Genomic DNA, 16,024 nt, shown 5'->3' with positions numbered 1-16,024 from the left:
TAGGTTTAGGTTTGTTTTAGGGTCCTGTTGTAAAAATTCTTCAAAAAGACAGAAAACAGACACCAGGTCTGAGATGAGATGCGGAGGGTGGAGAGAGAGAAGAGAGAGAAGGTGTGGGTGGCTATGTTGAAGATGCAGTTAAACCTCAAGACAGGAAAGAATGAATGAAAGAAGTTAGCAGAGGAAGCATGTATGTTAATGTAGGAAATATGGACGGTTTTTACCTTACAGCCTTGTGATGAGAGATGGGCTTGGTAACTGTGAAAAAAAGAACAGTGGCAGTGAATAACAGCAGAAGTGTTACATTTTGTAAGGGCCAGAGAAACCTAGGCTTATAGTCAACCCATTTCTATGGGTGCTCATCATGTGTATACATTTTATTTCAGCTGTTTCCCTCTCTATTCTTAATTTGTAATTATTCTATTCTAAAATAGTGACTTTCAAATCCTCCACAGAGTGACCTGATAGACTGAAATAGCTGGAGACAGATTTCTGTGTTGTTTCTAATGTCAGATTTATGACCGTTGACCTGTTTTCGTACATATTGTCCCATTTGTCCTATGTAGAGTGCAGAGGGGCATTGCTGGCAAAAGATGGCATAAAACACATTAGCTGAAGAACAAGTGAAGGTGCCTTTGATACTGTGTGTGCCATTGTTAGATCCCATGATTGTGTTGCAGTATAGATGTGTGGGCAGAGTTGGCATCTGGGTCTGTGGCAGGGTTTAGTACTCCTGTGTGGTGTTGTTTTGTGGTCCATTGTGTGTTAGTATTTGCTTGAGGTTAGAGCGTTGATGAATTTTATTTTATTATTTTATTATTTTATTTATACCCCTGCCTATCTGGTCATTTTGACCACTCTAGGCAGCTTACAACATAAAAACATGACAAATATATATATAAAAATTATAACAATTTATTCGGCAAGATGGGAAAAATACAAAAATAAATCAAATAGAGAGAGAGAGAAGGGAAGAGGGTCAGGAATTAACTGGGGGAAAGGCCTGCCTATACATCCACGTTTTTAATTGATTTTGAAAAGTGGATGTGTCCACAAAAGCTTACATTAAAATATAATAGTCTTTAAGGTGCCACATGTTTTGTCTTTCTTTTGTTTTGTTTCTTTGGATTTTGCCTGATATGCGTGCACAGACTAACACTACTTCTAAAACCAGAGTATATTTTATGTTCTTTTCTATGTGTTTCTTTCTCTAAGGATCACTCAGACAGCCCTTTGGGAGCAGCAGTAACACTGGCTCATGAGCTGGGCCATAATTTTGGGATGAACCATGATACACTGGAAAGAGGTTGCAACTGCAAAGCAGCTCCTGACAAAGGGGGCTGCATCATGAACCCTGCAACTGGGTAAGTACGTGCCTGTTAGTCTGAAGAAGAGACTTTACTGTGGGTGTAGCAATCCTCTTTATGCAAATGATACTTTACAGGCTGAAGTGCCTCCATAATCTGTAACAACAGAACTATTCTGAAAAAGGCTTTATTTCCTCAAGATTATTTGTAACCACTCAGTCTAATTTAGCCACCCCCATTATTAAAAGAAAATGTGTAAAGCTGCTAAATTATACTCTTGTCATTCTACTCCATTGCTATTAAATAGGGTCTTGTCTCTTTGCTCTTGATTGTTAGGCTGTTCTTGTCAGTATAGTATTGTCTTCACAATTTCATTGTTTTTCATGTCATAGTTTTTATAGTACATTACATGTTTACTATTCAAAATGTGTTTTGCTGATGGTAATGCTTTTATTGTATATATACACATGTGACATTTTCTAAATTTCTTTTATTGTGAATACTTTTTCTGTTTGTTTTCCTTGTGGTAGAAAACACATGAACTAAGCACTGGAGATATGTTCATTAAGCTTGTAATGAAAAACTGAAAATGTTCTTGTCCTCGGAGAGAAAGAGTGTCTATAACATTGAGACAGCTGTTGAAAAAACTGTTAAACTGCTGTGAGATTTTGGGTCATCCACTACAGCAGCATTAGTCAAAAACAAAATGAAACAACATAATGTAACTAGGGAAGTAACTAAACAGTTGTAATTACAATGAAAAGGAGTTAAATTTTCCTTCATTATGTTACAAACACAATGTAATTTAGGACACATCCAGTTGGGGGGAGTTGAAGTGGTCTGTTTTGCACTTAAAAAGTTCTTATCTTTAATACAATTTATTTTATCTCTCACTTGAGTCATCCTTCCATTCACACTGATTGACTTTTTTTTCTTCCATGAAAAGGTTCTAATCAGGTCTTTGGATCTCTCCAAATTGTCCTCTTTTTCATTAATTACACACCCCTTCTCACTCCCTTCACCACTTTTTCCTGTAGCCATCATTCAGCAGACTGTGGTGACTTTCCTTTTTCTTGATAAATAAAATAAGTGACATAGCGAAACAGCAGTACATCTAGCTAGCATGGTACCCATAATACTGCCAGTGTATCTCATTTATTTAGAAGAGCATTGCATCAATAAGTAAATATTAAAAATATATAAAAAAATTAAACAGTAGATGAAAATAGAAGAAGTGGCTGTTTGTTGGCTTTATCCAGAGCATTTGCTCTCCTGGACCACAAAGCTGGGGGAAAACAGCTAAATGGCAGTGCTACACCACTCTGGGTATCCAGATTAAATAGTGTCTATACTATTCATTAGTATGTATTCCACTTTGGATTAATGAAGGAGCAGTATTCTTCAATATAGAGTGTTCTGCTTCCGTTTTTGGGATTCAAGGCATTGTGTTTGTATACTTTGGATCAGTACCTGACCACATTCTGCTTCTGTTTTACCCAGGACATACTTATTTTGTGACAGTGTCTCCTCCAGTACAATGTTTAGAACACTTTTATTTCATGTGTATATTTATCTCTTTTGGTTTCCCATTGCTTAGCTATCCCTGGCATGCAGTACCTTCTGCTGAACACATAGATCTCCCTTGGCTACGTGTGATTCATAAGGTCTATGAAGAGTGCATGTTTCTTACTCTGTGCCCAATAAATTCTAGCATTTTAAATAAAATGCTGTGGCGGGAAGGTGCTGGGGTTAAAACAGATCTAGTCCCTTCAACTTTGAAGTTATTCTAATTGAAGAGAAATGTGATAGAAAACTTTATTCCTGAAAATGTTGCTTCATTATTGCCAGCTCCTTTCAGTTTTTCTCTTTTAATCTTTGAAGATTCTAGTATTAAAAACTTGTTTTAGAAGTAAATGCTTGATAGAAGCAGTTTTTCTGGCATCAGTGCAGAATGAAACTCTGTTGGACATATCTATTAATGAGCTTCCTGTAGGTTTACAGCCTAACAGCAGTCGTCAAGACATGTATCACTTTTGCTGAAAAAATGTTTTAGCACATTTAACAAAACACATAGTGATGTGATCGTTTGTGTAAAGGAGAAAGCATAGATACTTCTGTTGCTTCTGATAGCCAGACTCCTGCAAAACGTATTAAAACATATGAGGACATGTTCAAGAAATAAATTGCAAGAACAGAAAATACTTAATAAGGAGAAATTAATCTTTGTAAGCTGATATTTCAGTTAATACCTTTGTCTGCCTTTATAATGAAATGTTAACTTTGGGGTGATGGCAAAGGGCCCAGGATTGCATATGGGACCTTAAAAAATCCTGTGACCAAAGAAGAATGCTATGAAAATGGGTGATTGGTTACCAGGAAAGGGCATGTAGAGGACAAGGAAAGCCCAAAGAAACATTTCTTGCCCAGCTAATACCAGCTACAAAATTACCTTTTGGAAAGCACATAATCAATCATATCTTATTTTAGTGAGATTCCTAAATCTCACTGTGGGGAAGGATGGGAGAGAGAGAGGGAGGGGGAGAGAGAGCATTGAAGAGAAGTCTGCAGAAGTTGCTTTATGGCCCAGGATTCGTTAAAGAGGTTACCAGCAACATGAATGCTGTTCTCAGTGCCAAAGAAGAAAGTTTGGAAAACCAAATTGAAGCCAGATTTGAAACTTTAGAAAATGCAATGGAACATTCATGAGTTACGATGAGAAATGCTGATCAAGTCATTGAAAAACTGAAGTGGATAATGAGGGCCCATGCATGCTAAGCATTTCTGCCACTTTCCTTGTACCCATGATACCATTACTGTATGCCAGTGTCTACACAACAGAGTCAAAGGGAGGAACTACATTGACAATGCAGGAAATGCATAGGGACAGTATGATTCGCATTATATTCCGTTGACTGCATGACGTACAGGTTAATGCGAATCAGCCCCAGGGTTTCCTTCCGCCCACCCATACTCTTTTGTTCTGCTGCTGTGGCTTCTACTTTTTAGGCGTCAAATGCATTTGCATCCATTCAGGCAGTGTGATCAATTGAACTGATGTAGAGGGAGGGGTTTGTAGCAGTTCTATTTGAAGCCATCTCCCTCAGTAAGAAAGAGGCAGTGTGAGCTGTTTGAATAATCTCCTCATATCTGGTGCTTGGATCTGCTTGTTTTCTTCTTCTTTTTCCATTCTTTCCTCCTTTTTTTCCTTTTAAGAGCTTGTTGTACTAGCACTAAGGCTGCTAGCTAGATAACGAAAGGAAAAAAGAAAATACAGGATCATCAGAAGAGAGAAGAGGAAGTTATCAACCAACCTGGTGTCCAGCTTGTTAAGGCAGGCTTGCTCTACCCATGGCCCTTTGGAATCTTTATGGCCATAGCAAAACTATCTTATCAAGCTGCAAACATGTCTCAGTTTCCTCCTCTCTCTCTGCTGTGGTCAGCTGAAGTGAATGAACCCAGGGAAATCCAACTTCCCAGAGATGAATGTTACATACAGCACTGATGTTACCTGTCTGTCATGGGTTTGGAGGGAAAGTTCCATCCTATGGGGAGTGGAAGGCGGGACATCAGGAGGAGGGGCTGTACTGTATATACATATGTGGAGCTTGTGTGGAGAAGAAGCTGAAGAGGAGAGCTGAAGGAGAGCTGAGAGAAGAAGCTGGTGTGGAAGTCTGTGTGTCAGACAGGGTACTACTGTGTGTCAGTCAGTACCAACCTGATAGTTTCAGGTGTCTGTATGGTTAGCCAGAACTGATAGGTTCAGGGTCTGTGCTTTATTTAAAGGTGTTCTGTGTGAACCAACCTGGTGTATGTATGATTGAGACTAAGCCACGTTACTGTATCTTATTCACTTGATCATTTTATTTTCCCTGTGTGTTATTTAAATAAACCTTATTCCTTTATTTGTTAAAAATCCATTCCTGGTCTGTGTGACTCCTTACAGGGAATGGTTGGTGGCAGCTTAGTGAAACTGTGGCATATCCCGGTAGGTCTGGGGTTGTCACATTGATTGGTGTCCAGCGTGTGGGATACGACTGGTCCAGTTGTCCAGTGGTCCAGCAAAGCCTTGGCAAGTGTGCCCAGAGCAAGGGGGGTCTAGTCAGGGACAATCTGAGGGCGCGTAGGTAATCTTCTAGGCTTACCTCACGGGGAGGTGCGCTAGTGGAAGAACGTGTAACCTCAGATTGGGGACTAGATTAGGGAGCTCTGAGGCAACCTGTTTTGGCGGGAAAAAGGCTGAGGCAAAGCTGAGTGAAGTAGCAGTGATCTAGCCTGTCTGCTGAGAGGCCTAGCAGAGGGGGGTGGACTCTGGCTGGCAACAGTTGCAAGTTAGTGCTGAAAGAACAGCTGCAATCTATAGAAGGCTGGTTCTGAGGCGAGAAAAAAAAAGTGGTCGCTTTATTTTGAGGCTTGACTTTTGAAAGCAGCCTGTTCTGGGGGGGGATTATGCCCTTGACTCGAAGCCAAATGGCAGAAATGGGTGAAGTGAAAGACCCACAGGTGGACCAAGGTTCTGAGGAAGAATTTGGCTCAGTGCAGGATGAGAGCACGGGAGAACAGAACCCAGAACTCAGAAAAATGCTCCTAGCCCAACAGCATGAACTGAGGATGAGGGAATTAGACTTAAGAGAAAGATCTGAAATCAGTCAGGCAGAGGCAGATGCCAAGGAAAGGGGAATGGCCATGAGGATGAAAGAGATGGAACTGAAACACAGAATTAGAATGGCACAATTAAAATTAACATTCCTAAATAAGAAAAATAACAATTTATCAGTTGAAGAAATTTCGGAAAGAGAAAAGTATGAGGCTCAGGTCAGACAAAGTGAGCAAGATCTTGAAAAATATAATCAGCAAAAAGACATTAAATTAAAAGAAATCAGAGATAGGACTGAAGAAAAAGTAAAGGAGATAAAAGCTAGGGCTGAGGAAGAAATTTTACAGATCAGGGCTGAGTTTGAGGCTAAGCAAAAGGAGCTGGATTTGAGAATAAAAGAGAAGGAATTGCAGCTAGAAAAGAAACCAAAAGAAGGCACACAGGTTAAGGCACAACATCAAAACCTGAATTATTCTGAAGAAAACATGAGGGAAACATGGGACCCTAAGTACTCCAAAGGGTTAGTTCAGAGCCCGCCAAAAATGGGCGGCCATTTTGTTGATAAAACTTCTGGGCAGAGCCAGTCCAGGAACCAGATTTTGGAGGGAAAACCAAAACCAGAGGAGAAAGACTCCAAGTACAGCAGAAAATGTTATTTCTGTCAGGGAAAGGGCCATCTAATCTCAGGGTGTGAGAAATGGAAGCAGATAAAGGGAAATGTGCCTCATGATTTGAGTGGAACCAAGCCAAAAGCTGTGTTCTGTGTCCAGAAAGAGCAAAGCTCCTTGCCACAGAGGGAGCCTGTTGCCATGGCTACTCAATCTGGAACAGTTACATCTGCTGATCAGGCTGGGGAAAATGGTCCTCTTGTGGAGGTCAAGCGCTGCTTACTAGTGAGAACAGATTCGCAGTTGTTTGAAACCGCAGGGGTGGACGTAGGAATACTTGACCATCAGTATAGGGGGTTAAGGGATACTTGTTCCCAGGTGACCCTGTGCCATCCAGATATTATTCCTAGGGAGTATATAATCCCGAATGAGAGCATGAAGGTGGCAGGGATTGAGGGACAGGTGATCTCGCTGCCAGTAGCTGAGGTACCTGTGAACTTTCAAGGCTGGAGGGGAGTTTGGCGGCTAGCGATTTCATCGACTCTGCCAGCAGCCGTGCTCGTGGGAAATGACCTGGCTGAACATGTGAAACGGGTGCTAGTGATTACACGTTCACAAGCTACCACGGGGACAGTTCAGGGGGGTACTGATGAGCCCGAGACGGAAGCAGAGGGGAGTTCCAAGGCTGTGGTGGAAACCTTAACCACAGACAGCCGATTTGGCCAAGAGCAAAAGGCAGACGCCACTCTCCAAAAGTGTTTTGAACAGGTGACAGACGCCCAGCTAACACCTGAAACCCCAGTGAGATTTCGAGAGAAAAAGGGAATTTTATATAGAGAGACCCTGAGGAATATCTCAAAAGGGGGAGATGGGATCAGAAGTCAGCTGGTGGTACCTGAAAAGTATCGCCCCATGATCTTACAAAGGGGGCACTCTGACATGTTTGCTGCGCACTTAGGGGTGAACAAAACACAACAGAGAATTACACAGAATTTTTACTGGCCTGAAATAGGGAAGCAGATCAAGGAGTTCTGTAAACAATGTGATGTGTGTCAGAGGCAGGGGAATAACCGTGACAGGACCAAAGCAAAGTTGTGCCCTTTGCCTGTGATTGACACTCCGTTCAAATGCATAGGGGTGGATATTGTGGGACCTTTGCCCAAGGCCACAAAGAGGGGGAACAGGTTCATTCTCACCATTGTGGACCATGCCACGAGGTACCCTGAAGCCATACCCTTGACTAACATTGAAACTAACACAGTGGCAGATGCCTTGGTGGGGTATATGTCCAGGATGGGATTTGCCTCAGAAATAATCACAGATTTGGGCGCATCGTTTACATCGAAGCTCATGAAACGGTTATGGCAAATCTGTGGAATTAAACACAAGGAAACCACTGCCTATCACCCTGAAAGTAATGGGTTAACGGAGAAGTTCAATGGGACTCTGATGCGCATGATTAGGGCTTACTTGGCAGAGAATCCAAACAATTGGGACCAGAAGCTGCAATCCCTTTTGTTTGCTTATCGATCAGTGCCACAAGCCAGTACCGGGTTCAGTCCGTTTGAACTTTTATTTGGGAGAAGGGTGAAAGGGCCCCTTGATTTAATCAAGCAAGATTGGGAGCAGATCACCCAGGATGACCCACAAGACGTTGTGACATATATAGACTCTTTAAGAAATGACCTGAAGAGAAACCTAGAGCTAGCAGCAGAGAACCTGCAAGCTCAGAAGGTCAGAAAGAAAGCTTGGGATGACCAGGAAGCCAGGGAGAGGCACTTTAACCCAGGGGAGGGAGTGCTTTGGCCTAGGCTCTGCAAAGAGAACAAACTGCAGCTGGGTAGCCCAGAAATAAAATACTTGGGTCACATAGTAGGGGGAGGAATGATCAAACCCCTAGAGGCCAAGATAGAAGCCGTTCGTGATTGGCCCAGACCCAACACCAAGAAAAAGGTCAAATCATTTCTTGGGTTGGTGGGCTACTACAGAAAGTTCATCCCGAGGTTTAGCGAGATTGCGGCTCCACTGACCGATCTGACGAGGAAGAAGACTGATGACCGCATCCCGTGGACCAGCGACTGTGAGGAGGCGTTCCAGAGGTTGAAGGAGGCCCTCATCAACTATCCAGTGCTGCGTGCTCCAGACTTCGACCGGGAGTTCATCATCTACACCGATGCGTCTAACAGCGGGGTAGGAGCAGTTCTTTGCCAGGAGGATGAAAATGGTGACCAGCATCCAGTGTCCTACCTGAGTAGGAAACTCCAGAAAGGTGAGAGACATCTGGCAACTGTGGAAAAGGAGTGCCTGGCCATAGTCTACGCGATCCAGAAGGCCAAGCCTTACATCTGGGGAAGACATTTTATTCTGTGCACTGACCATTCACCACTGCAATGGTTAAAGACAATGAAAACCCACAATAGTAAACTTATGAGGTGGGCTTTAAACCTGCAAGACTATGACTTTGAAGTGAAGGTGGTCAGAGGGTCAGTGAACTGTGTTGCTGACGCCTTGTCAAGAAGACCTGAAGAATGAAGACGGCGAAAGAAACATGGACTATGTATATATTTTGGTGACCAAAGGTTAAATGTATTTGTTTATTAAACATGCCTGGTTTGTATGAATAAAGGTAACTTGATGTATTGTAAATGGTAAATGTTTAAATGCCTAATTGATATGTTTATCCTAGAGTAAGTATGGTATTGTATGTTATTGTATAACTGTTTTAGTGTGTTTTAACCAGGTTGTTTTTTTGGAGAAAAGCACTTTAGCTTTCCCCCTACAAAACAACTTATAAAGAGGGGAGGTGTTACATACAGCACTGATGTTACCTGTCTGTCATGGGTTTGGAGGGAAAGTTCCATCCTATGGAGAGTGGAAGGCGGGACATCAGGAGGAGGGGCTGTACTGTATATACATATGTGGAGCTTGTGTGGAGAAGAAGCTGAAGAGGAGAGCTGAAGGAGAGCTGAGAGAAGAAGCTGGTGTGGAAGTCTGTGTGTCAGACAGGGTACTACTGTGTGTCAGTCAGTACCAACCTGATAGGTTCAGGTGTCTGTATGGTTAGCCAGAACTGATAGGTTCAGGGTCTGTGCTTTATTTAAAGGTGTTCTGTGTGAACCAACCTGGTGTATGTATGATTGAGACTAAGCCACGTTACTGTATCTTATTCACTTGATCATTTTATTTTCCCTGTGTGTTATTTAAATAAACCTTATTCCTTTATTTGTTAAAAATCCATTCCTGGTCTGTGTGACTCCTTACAGGGAATGGTTGGTGGCAGCTTAGTGAAACTGTGGCATATCCCGGTAGGTCTGGGGTTGTCACAATGAATTCACAATGGATCAGTTTGTAGTTACACCCATAATGAGATAACCCCCCCCCCAAAAAACACGCTTTCTGGAGGGAAGTGGGTTTTCAGACCACCACCAAATGGTGATGTATTTATGTTCTGTTTTGCTCCAGTTTGCTTCGGTTCAGAAAGTACCCTCAATGCAGTGTTGCTGCATGCAGATCTGTTCACCTTGTGGGTGAACATCATTTGATGATGTTTACTTATGGACTTTTTTGCTGGTCAATCTCTCTCCTTGTGTCTTAGTGTTGATTCTGTTTAGTTTTCTTGAGATAGCAGCTGTTGCTACATTCAACTTTTTTAATGTTATCACTTCTGCACTATGGAACCAAACTGGAAAAAAAATTAAGCAAAAAGTTAAAGGCTGAGAAGGAGAAAGGAATGAGAGAGTGCAGTACTCAGGGAGAGGGTAAAGAAGATATCAGTTCTTATTGCGTTCAACTTTTTAAAAAAATATTACCACTTTTGCACCATAACAGAACAGTGAAAAGTGGGGAAAGTTAGGAAGTGGGTAAAGTTAGGAAGCATTGCTATGAAAACATGAAAGTTTGAGTATAGTGGGCAGGCAAAACAGGGAGGGGAGTGAAGAGAGAGTGAAGTATCTGCCAAAAGGGAATGCCAATCTGTGCTGGGAGAGACACCTCAGGGAGCAATACCAGATGTATGCAGACTGATGGTACTGGGTGACCCCACTGCATCCCAGTGCACCTTGCAAGAAATGCCCTTCCCATGCATGTATGCCAGGACTGGGATGATCAATTTAAATCTGCAGCAAAAAAAAAAAACCAGAACCAGCTCAGAACAACTGTGGACAACACCACAGTACCTAAAGAGTACCATTCTTTTTCTTCTGGTTCAACAAATATGACCCATCTACCTCTCTTTCAGTTTGAATGTTCAAATAGGTAGGTTGCATCCCCTAATTCCTTTCTTTCATCCTCCCTGATAAGCTTGTGTACAATCTGTTTGCATTCTTGTTTCCCTTCGGATCGTTTGTGAGCAAGAGAAAGTGGGAAGGAGAAGGCTTCTCTATTAGACATAGTTCTCGGTTGCCACAATTAGTGTATACAGGAAACAGAGAGGTTAATAAGCAATCCTGGAGATCTGTTTTTCTGATTTCAAAATCTGATTTCTGATTTTTGCAAGACCTTGCAGGTCTTGTATTCTTTTATTCTTAGGCCTGGAATGGAGACTGCTCAAACAGTTGCACAACTACTTGTACAACAAGCAAATGCCACCCTTGCACTAACTCTGAAAATGTGTGTAGTGAGGAACAACACCCCACTGATGATCTTTGAAGTGATCCACATACAGCAGTGCCTTGGTGTAAATTCTTATGCAAAGTACTGGAAAATTGTGACTTAATAGCTGTTCTTGAATGATAATTACAACAGAGCATATTGTGTATGCTCAGTTCTGTTAAATGATTTGTGGCTTGTGGGGAGGGTCATGACATTTCTGTCATTTCTTATCAATAATAGATTTGCAACCAGTCCTTCTGTAACCTTTTGACCGTAAGTAATTAGTTTACAGACTTGTGAAAGAATATGCCTCCCAGTACAGAATGATTAATTGCCTTCATCTCAAAATTCTGGTTCCAATTATTGAATTTTTTTTTTCAACATAGAGGGAGAAAGAGAGAGTGAGGGGGCAGAGAAAGAGAATATAAAATACATGTTCGTAAGGGAGACTTTAGTGTGCAGTTGTGGTTAAGTGGCAGTGCAAAGGGTTGTTCAAGGCGTCATCTGGGTATAGAGTAACTTACTAAGGAAAATTATTGAAATTGTGACCACCGGCCTTTCCCATGCTATCCTGCCATCTCAGCAACCACCCTCCTTCCCTCCCTCGTCCCTACCATCTATCTACCAATCCATTCGTCCATCTGCAAGAATCTAATTTTTATATATACTTCCAGATTCTCATGATATCAGGGAAAATGGCCTTGGACAGTGAAAGTTGGTCCATTGGAGCAAAAAGGGTAATACCCCATCCATACTCAGGCTACCCCAGACAGTCCTCCCACCAGCCTATTTCATGTTCCTTTCGTCTAGTGTATATGTGATAGCATGCTTAGCTGCCTGGTTATCTCTCTGTGTATGTAAAAGAGTGTGAGAGAGGGAGAACTTATGTGAATTTGTGTGTGTGTGTATGTCCATGTGCATTTTGCCCCAGTGCTATTTATCACTCTATCTACCATGTTTATTCTGCCTACCAGGCTAATACTTGGATCTGCTACACATTCAGCCACTGGTCTCAAATTATATATTCAGGAGATATGTGAATACATGTGAGGATGTACACATCCCCGCATGCCACAACCCTGAGCATTTTTCTTAGTCTATTGGTTTGTCACAGATAACTACTTGAACAGAGCATGCCCATAATAGATAATGTCTGAGACTTGTTAATAATCAATAACTGTAACCCACCTCTTATTACAGGGGGAGTTTTATGTGCTTTATTGCAGTCTCCCTCATTAAAACTGAGGGGACTTGTTTATATAATTGCTTTTTTGATTATGAAACCACCTACTGTTAGGGAAAGATGTAAAGTGATTCGTAGTTAGAGGGAAATACTGCATTGTGGATTGTGCTAATACCCAGGCAAAATGTATTTCCTGAGTAAATTAACCTAATTTGCTTAATATAATTAATTTCTAATAAAAAGTTGAATAGGGGCAGGATGTCTTCATCCTCAATGAGAATTTTAATATGATAAGATGTATTCTAATTCTAATTTATTCTAATTTTTCGTGTTGAAGAATTCCATCATAATAAAATGTGTTCTAATTAGGCAAGTGTTGTTGCAGATTCAGAAATGGAAGTGAGGTTGTATCCAAAGTGTTCTTGACTCCTACATAATGTTTTCCCATGTGATTCTGATACCCAATGGTTGATTGGAAGGGCTCAATATGAAAAATACAACGTAGCCATTTGTGTATGAATATGCTCTGCCTTGACTTATGTATTGAAAATTGGAACAGATTGTTAAAATAAGTCATTAAGCACCAGATAACCACTTACAGTGGTCAACCTTTACCGATGTGTTTCCAGATTCTTTAAGTGGTGGGTGATTGAACAGCTGTTTTGAAAATCTATCTTTAATGGAAAGAGAGAGACAAAAACCAAATATTTGTATGATGATAGTATTGAAAGGCAGTCAAATTAGGAATATGCTTTATATCATTTGTGTCCTAGTTGTTAAACATTGTTTCCTTCCTTTTGTCTTTCTTCTCATTCATTTTATATGGGAAACCTGGGAACTATAACACAGTGGAAGCTTAAACTGGTGTATTTGTTTTGGCAGATAAACTACTGAACCACTGTCAGCTGAAATACGCTGAAAGTTTTGTTGCCACAGGAGAGTCTTTGCCCCTGTCCTCCCCACTCACACTTCCCCACATAGTCAACAATCTGTAGCTTATGGCTTTTCATCACATCTCCCCCAAACTTCAGGGGAGGAAAATAAATGATCAAGTGAAAGATTCCAGTTTTATTTTAACATGAGTGCCCTCTGAGGCCTCAACAGAGAATTTGCTTACTATACAGCAAAGTACGGGGAACCCCTATGTTTCATTGACTGCCAGTCACTTATAGTAAAAACTCCACTTTGTACTCGTCATCTTGTGACATATACACAGGATACTACAAACATAATAATCTCCAAGCTTTGTGGCCGTGCTTCTTTCTGAGGAGAGGAAGGAAGTCAATGAACCTGAGACCTATTCCCTGATTCATATGTAGAGATGGAGAAGTAATTTATGAAGTTCTTCAAACTAAATCCACTTGTTAGTCCAAACTAGAGCAGACCCACAGAATCGGTGGGACTTACATGTGTTGATTTAAGAAATCCTGCTCATTCAATGGAGTCTGACTATTGCAAAAGAAGGGATTATGGCTCTTTAAATAAAGAAGCCACATCCATGCTTTACCTCCCCACACTCAACTACTTTAAGGAGTTTCCCCACCAAGCCTGGACATAATACATAATAATAATAATAATAATACATAATACAGTAAGACTGGAGGAAGAAAATGCTTGCATCAATGAAGAACAGCATGATAAAACTGAAGATGGGGCAGGTTTTTCTCCCATTACCCATATGTCTTTCTTTGCTTTCTTGTTTTATAAAATACCTGCTCCATCATATTTAGTATGCCTTTAGACCCAAGGTGGGCCCACAGGCCACATTTACCCCCAGAGTACCTAGTGTGGCCCACCAAGCTTTCCCAGCCCCAACACCCCTATTTTTTAAACATAATTTTTAAAAAGATATATGTGGCTAATCTAAAACAGGTCCCAGTGAGAGTGAAATTGTGTTTTTACCACAAGTTGCATCTCCAAAAATCTTCTGAGAGACCATGATTTGCAGTTTTGGCAGAATTATGTTTCAGGTAAATGGTGTCAGAGGTGCTCATAGCCCTCAGAAGTCTGGAGGAGAGTGAAAATGGTCCCAGACCGTTTGGAGTTTCCCAGTCTTACCATAAGATATACAAGACCTAATACATATTGAAAAGAGGTCAACAGTGAGATAATTTATTAACACATCTCAAGAACTTGTGAAGTCAGTTGGCTTTCTTAGGTTTCTACTAACAGTATTTGCTTTGCATATCTTAGTTCTGCTTTTTATAGATATTAATTTGCAGAGTCAGCAGAACCATCTGGATTTCTCTATGATTTCAGGAAAATAAAATTAACTTGGAGAGGCAAAGAGTTCCTAATTAAACTCTGAAGCTTTTACAAGTCCATAACTATCTGGCTTGAACTCCATGAAGAGATACTTTCCCACAAAATGACATTGAAATAGTGTTTAAAGAATTGTTTATGACAGAGTGGCTGCTTTCTCCAGCAGTGCATTTGCATTTTAAAATGATAAATAAATAAATAGGTTACATAAATAAGAGAAATACTGTGATGATTTGGTTCACTGCTTTTCCCATTTTCATTTGGTATGAAACAGCCATGAAATGACACAATAACCCAATGTCAGTATTTCATTTAACTTCCTGAAACACAAACAAGTATGTGAGGCTATGCAACAGACATTGCTCTTTATCATTCTTTATTAAGTATTTTAGGTCATTACAGATGTTTTCTAATTGTTTTTTCAGAGAGAAAATGGCATGGTTTAGAATCAAGTGATGTCAGCTATTGTAATGTTTAGGTTTTCCAGATATTCTGAGAGTTGTTACTGAAAATAAAATATTTCTATTAAATATTTTCTCCAATATCTATGAGGTTTAGATCTAGTTCTTCCTATGACAGCGCCTACCTGGTGTCTGACTGTATCGTTGCAGGCTAGAGTTCATATGACTGAGGATATAGTTATCCGAAATCATCTAAATATCTGGAAGATATGTCAAGCTATCTGACATGCACACTATATTTCTATGAGTGGGTGGTGATTTTTTTAAAGAAGAGAGCTAAGAAGTTCACATTGCAGACTCTGCCTGCAATGTTAACTAGTACAGCCCCCTGTTTGTTGGCTCTTTCTGAGAACCAGAACTACTTCTATTCCATTTATACCATTGATGCTGCTTGTTTCTTGAATAAAGATATGGAAAGCATGAAAAGCAGCCAGTACACTGCTACTGTATACTAATAAATGTCAGATTAAATACTGTTGCATAAACTTACACCTACACAAGCTGATGGCATCATTAGCTATGAGCTTTTATCACTCATTAGAAGTTTCCTACTCCACCCCTCCCCTGGGTTCTGGGGCTCGCTTGGGATCTTATGTCATCTTGGCATATGTTTTATGTTTTATCGTATACACCTTATTGGAAGCCGCCCAGAGTGGTCAACCAGACCAGATGGGCGGGATATAAATCAAATAAATAAATCCCTTTTGGAAGCCTTGGAATGTGCAGGGAGCCTTTTATGCCTCTCAAAACCACCTCCAGTGGTCCCAATCCTGATGGCAGGACCATCAACAGTGATTTTGGACATTAAAGGCTCCCCTTCCCACCCTGAGGCTCTCAAAAGCTTCTCAGATCAAAAGTAAGCTTCTGAGTTGGGTGTGTGTATGGAATAGGAACATTTTAATGAGAAATAAAAGCCCACATATGATGATATCATCAGCTTGTTTAGGCATAAATTAATGCAATGACACCTTGCCATTTGCAGGTATTCTGCTTACAATCACATGAGATGGCTGTTGATT

At 40.8% G+C, this 16,024-nt stretch overlaps 1 protein-coding gene across 1 annotated transcript in view; it reads left to right on the top strand.

The window, feature by feature from the left end:
* ADAM12 (ADAM metallopeptidase domain 12) overlaps positions 1–16,024 on the top strand; it is a 271,913-nt gene that overhangs the window by 176,687 nt on the left and 79,202 nt on the right. The window contains exon 11 of the mRNA XM_020791531.3: positions 1,216–1,364. Coding sequence (XP_020647190.3) covers positions 1,216–1,364 — 149 coding nt within the window. The remainder of the gene's footprint in view (positions 1–1,215; positions 1,365–16,024) is intronic.

The sequence above is a fragment of the Pogona vitticeps genome, chromosome 3 (assembly GCF_051106095.1).
Source record: "Pogona vitticeps strain Pit_001003342236 chromosome 3, PviZW2.1, whole genome shotgun sequence".
Taxonomy (NCBI): domain Eukaryota; kingdom Metazoa; phylum Chordata; class Lepidosauria; order Squamata; family Agamidae; genus Pogona; species Pogona vitticeps.
The sequence above is the reverse complement of the archived record's forward strand: the minus strand, read 5'-3'. Positions and strand labels throughout refer to the sequence as shown.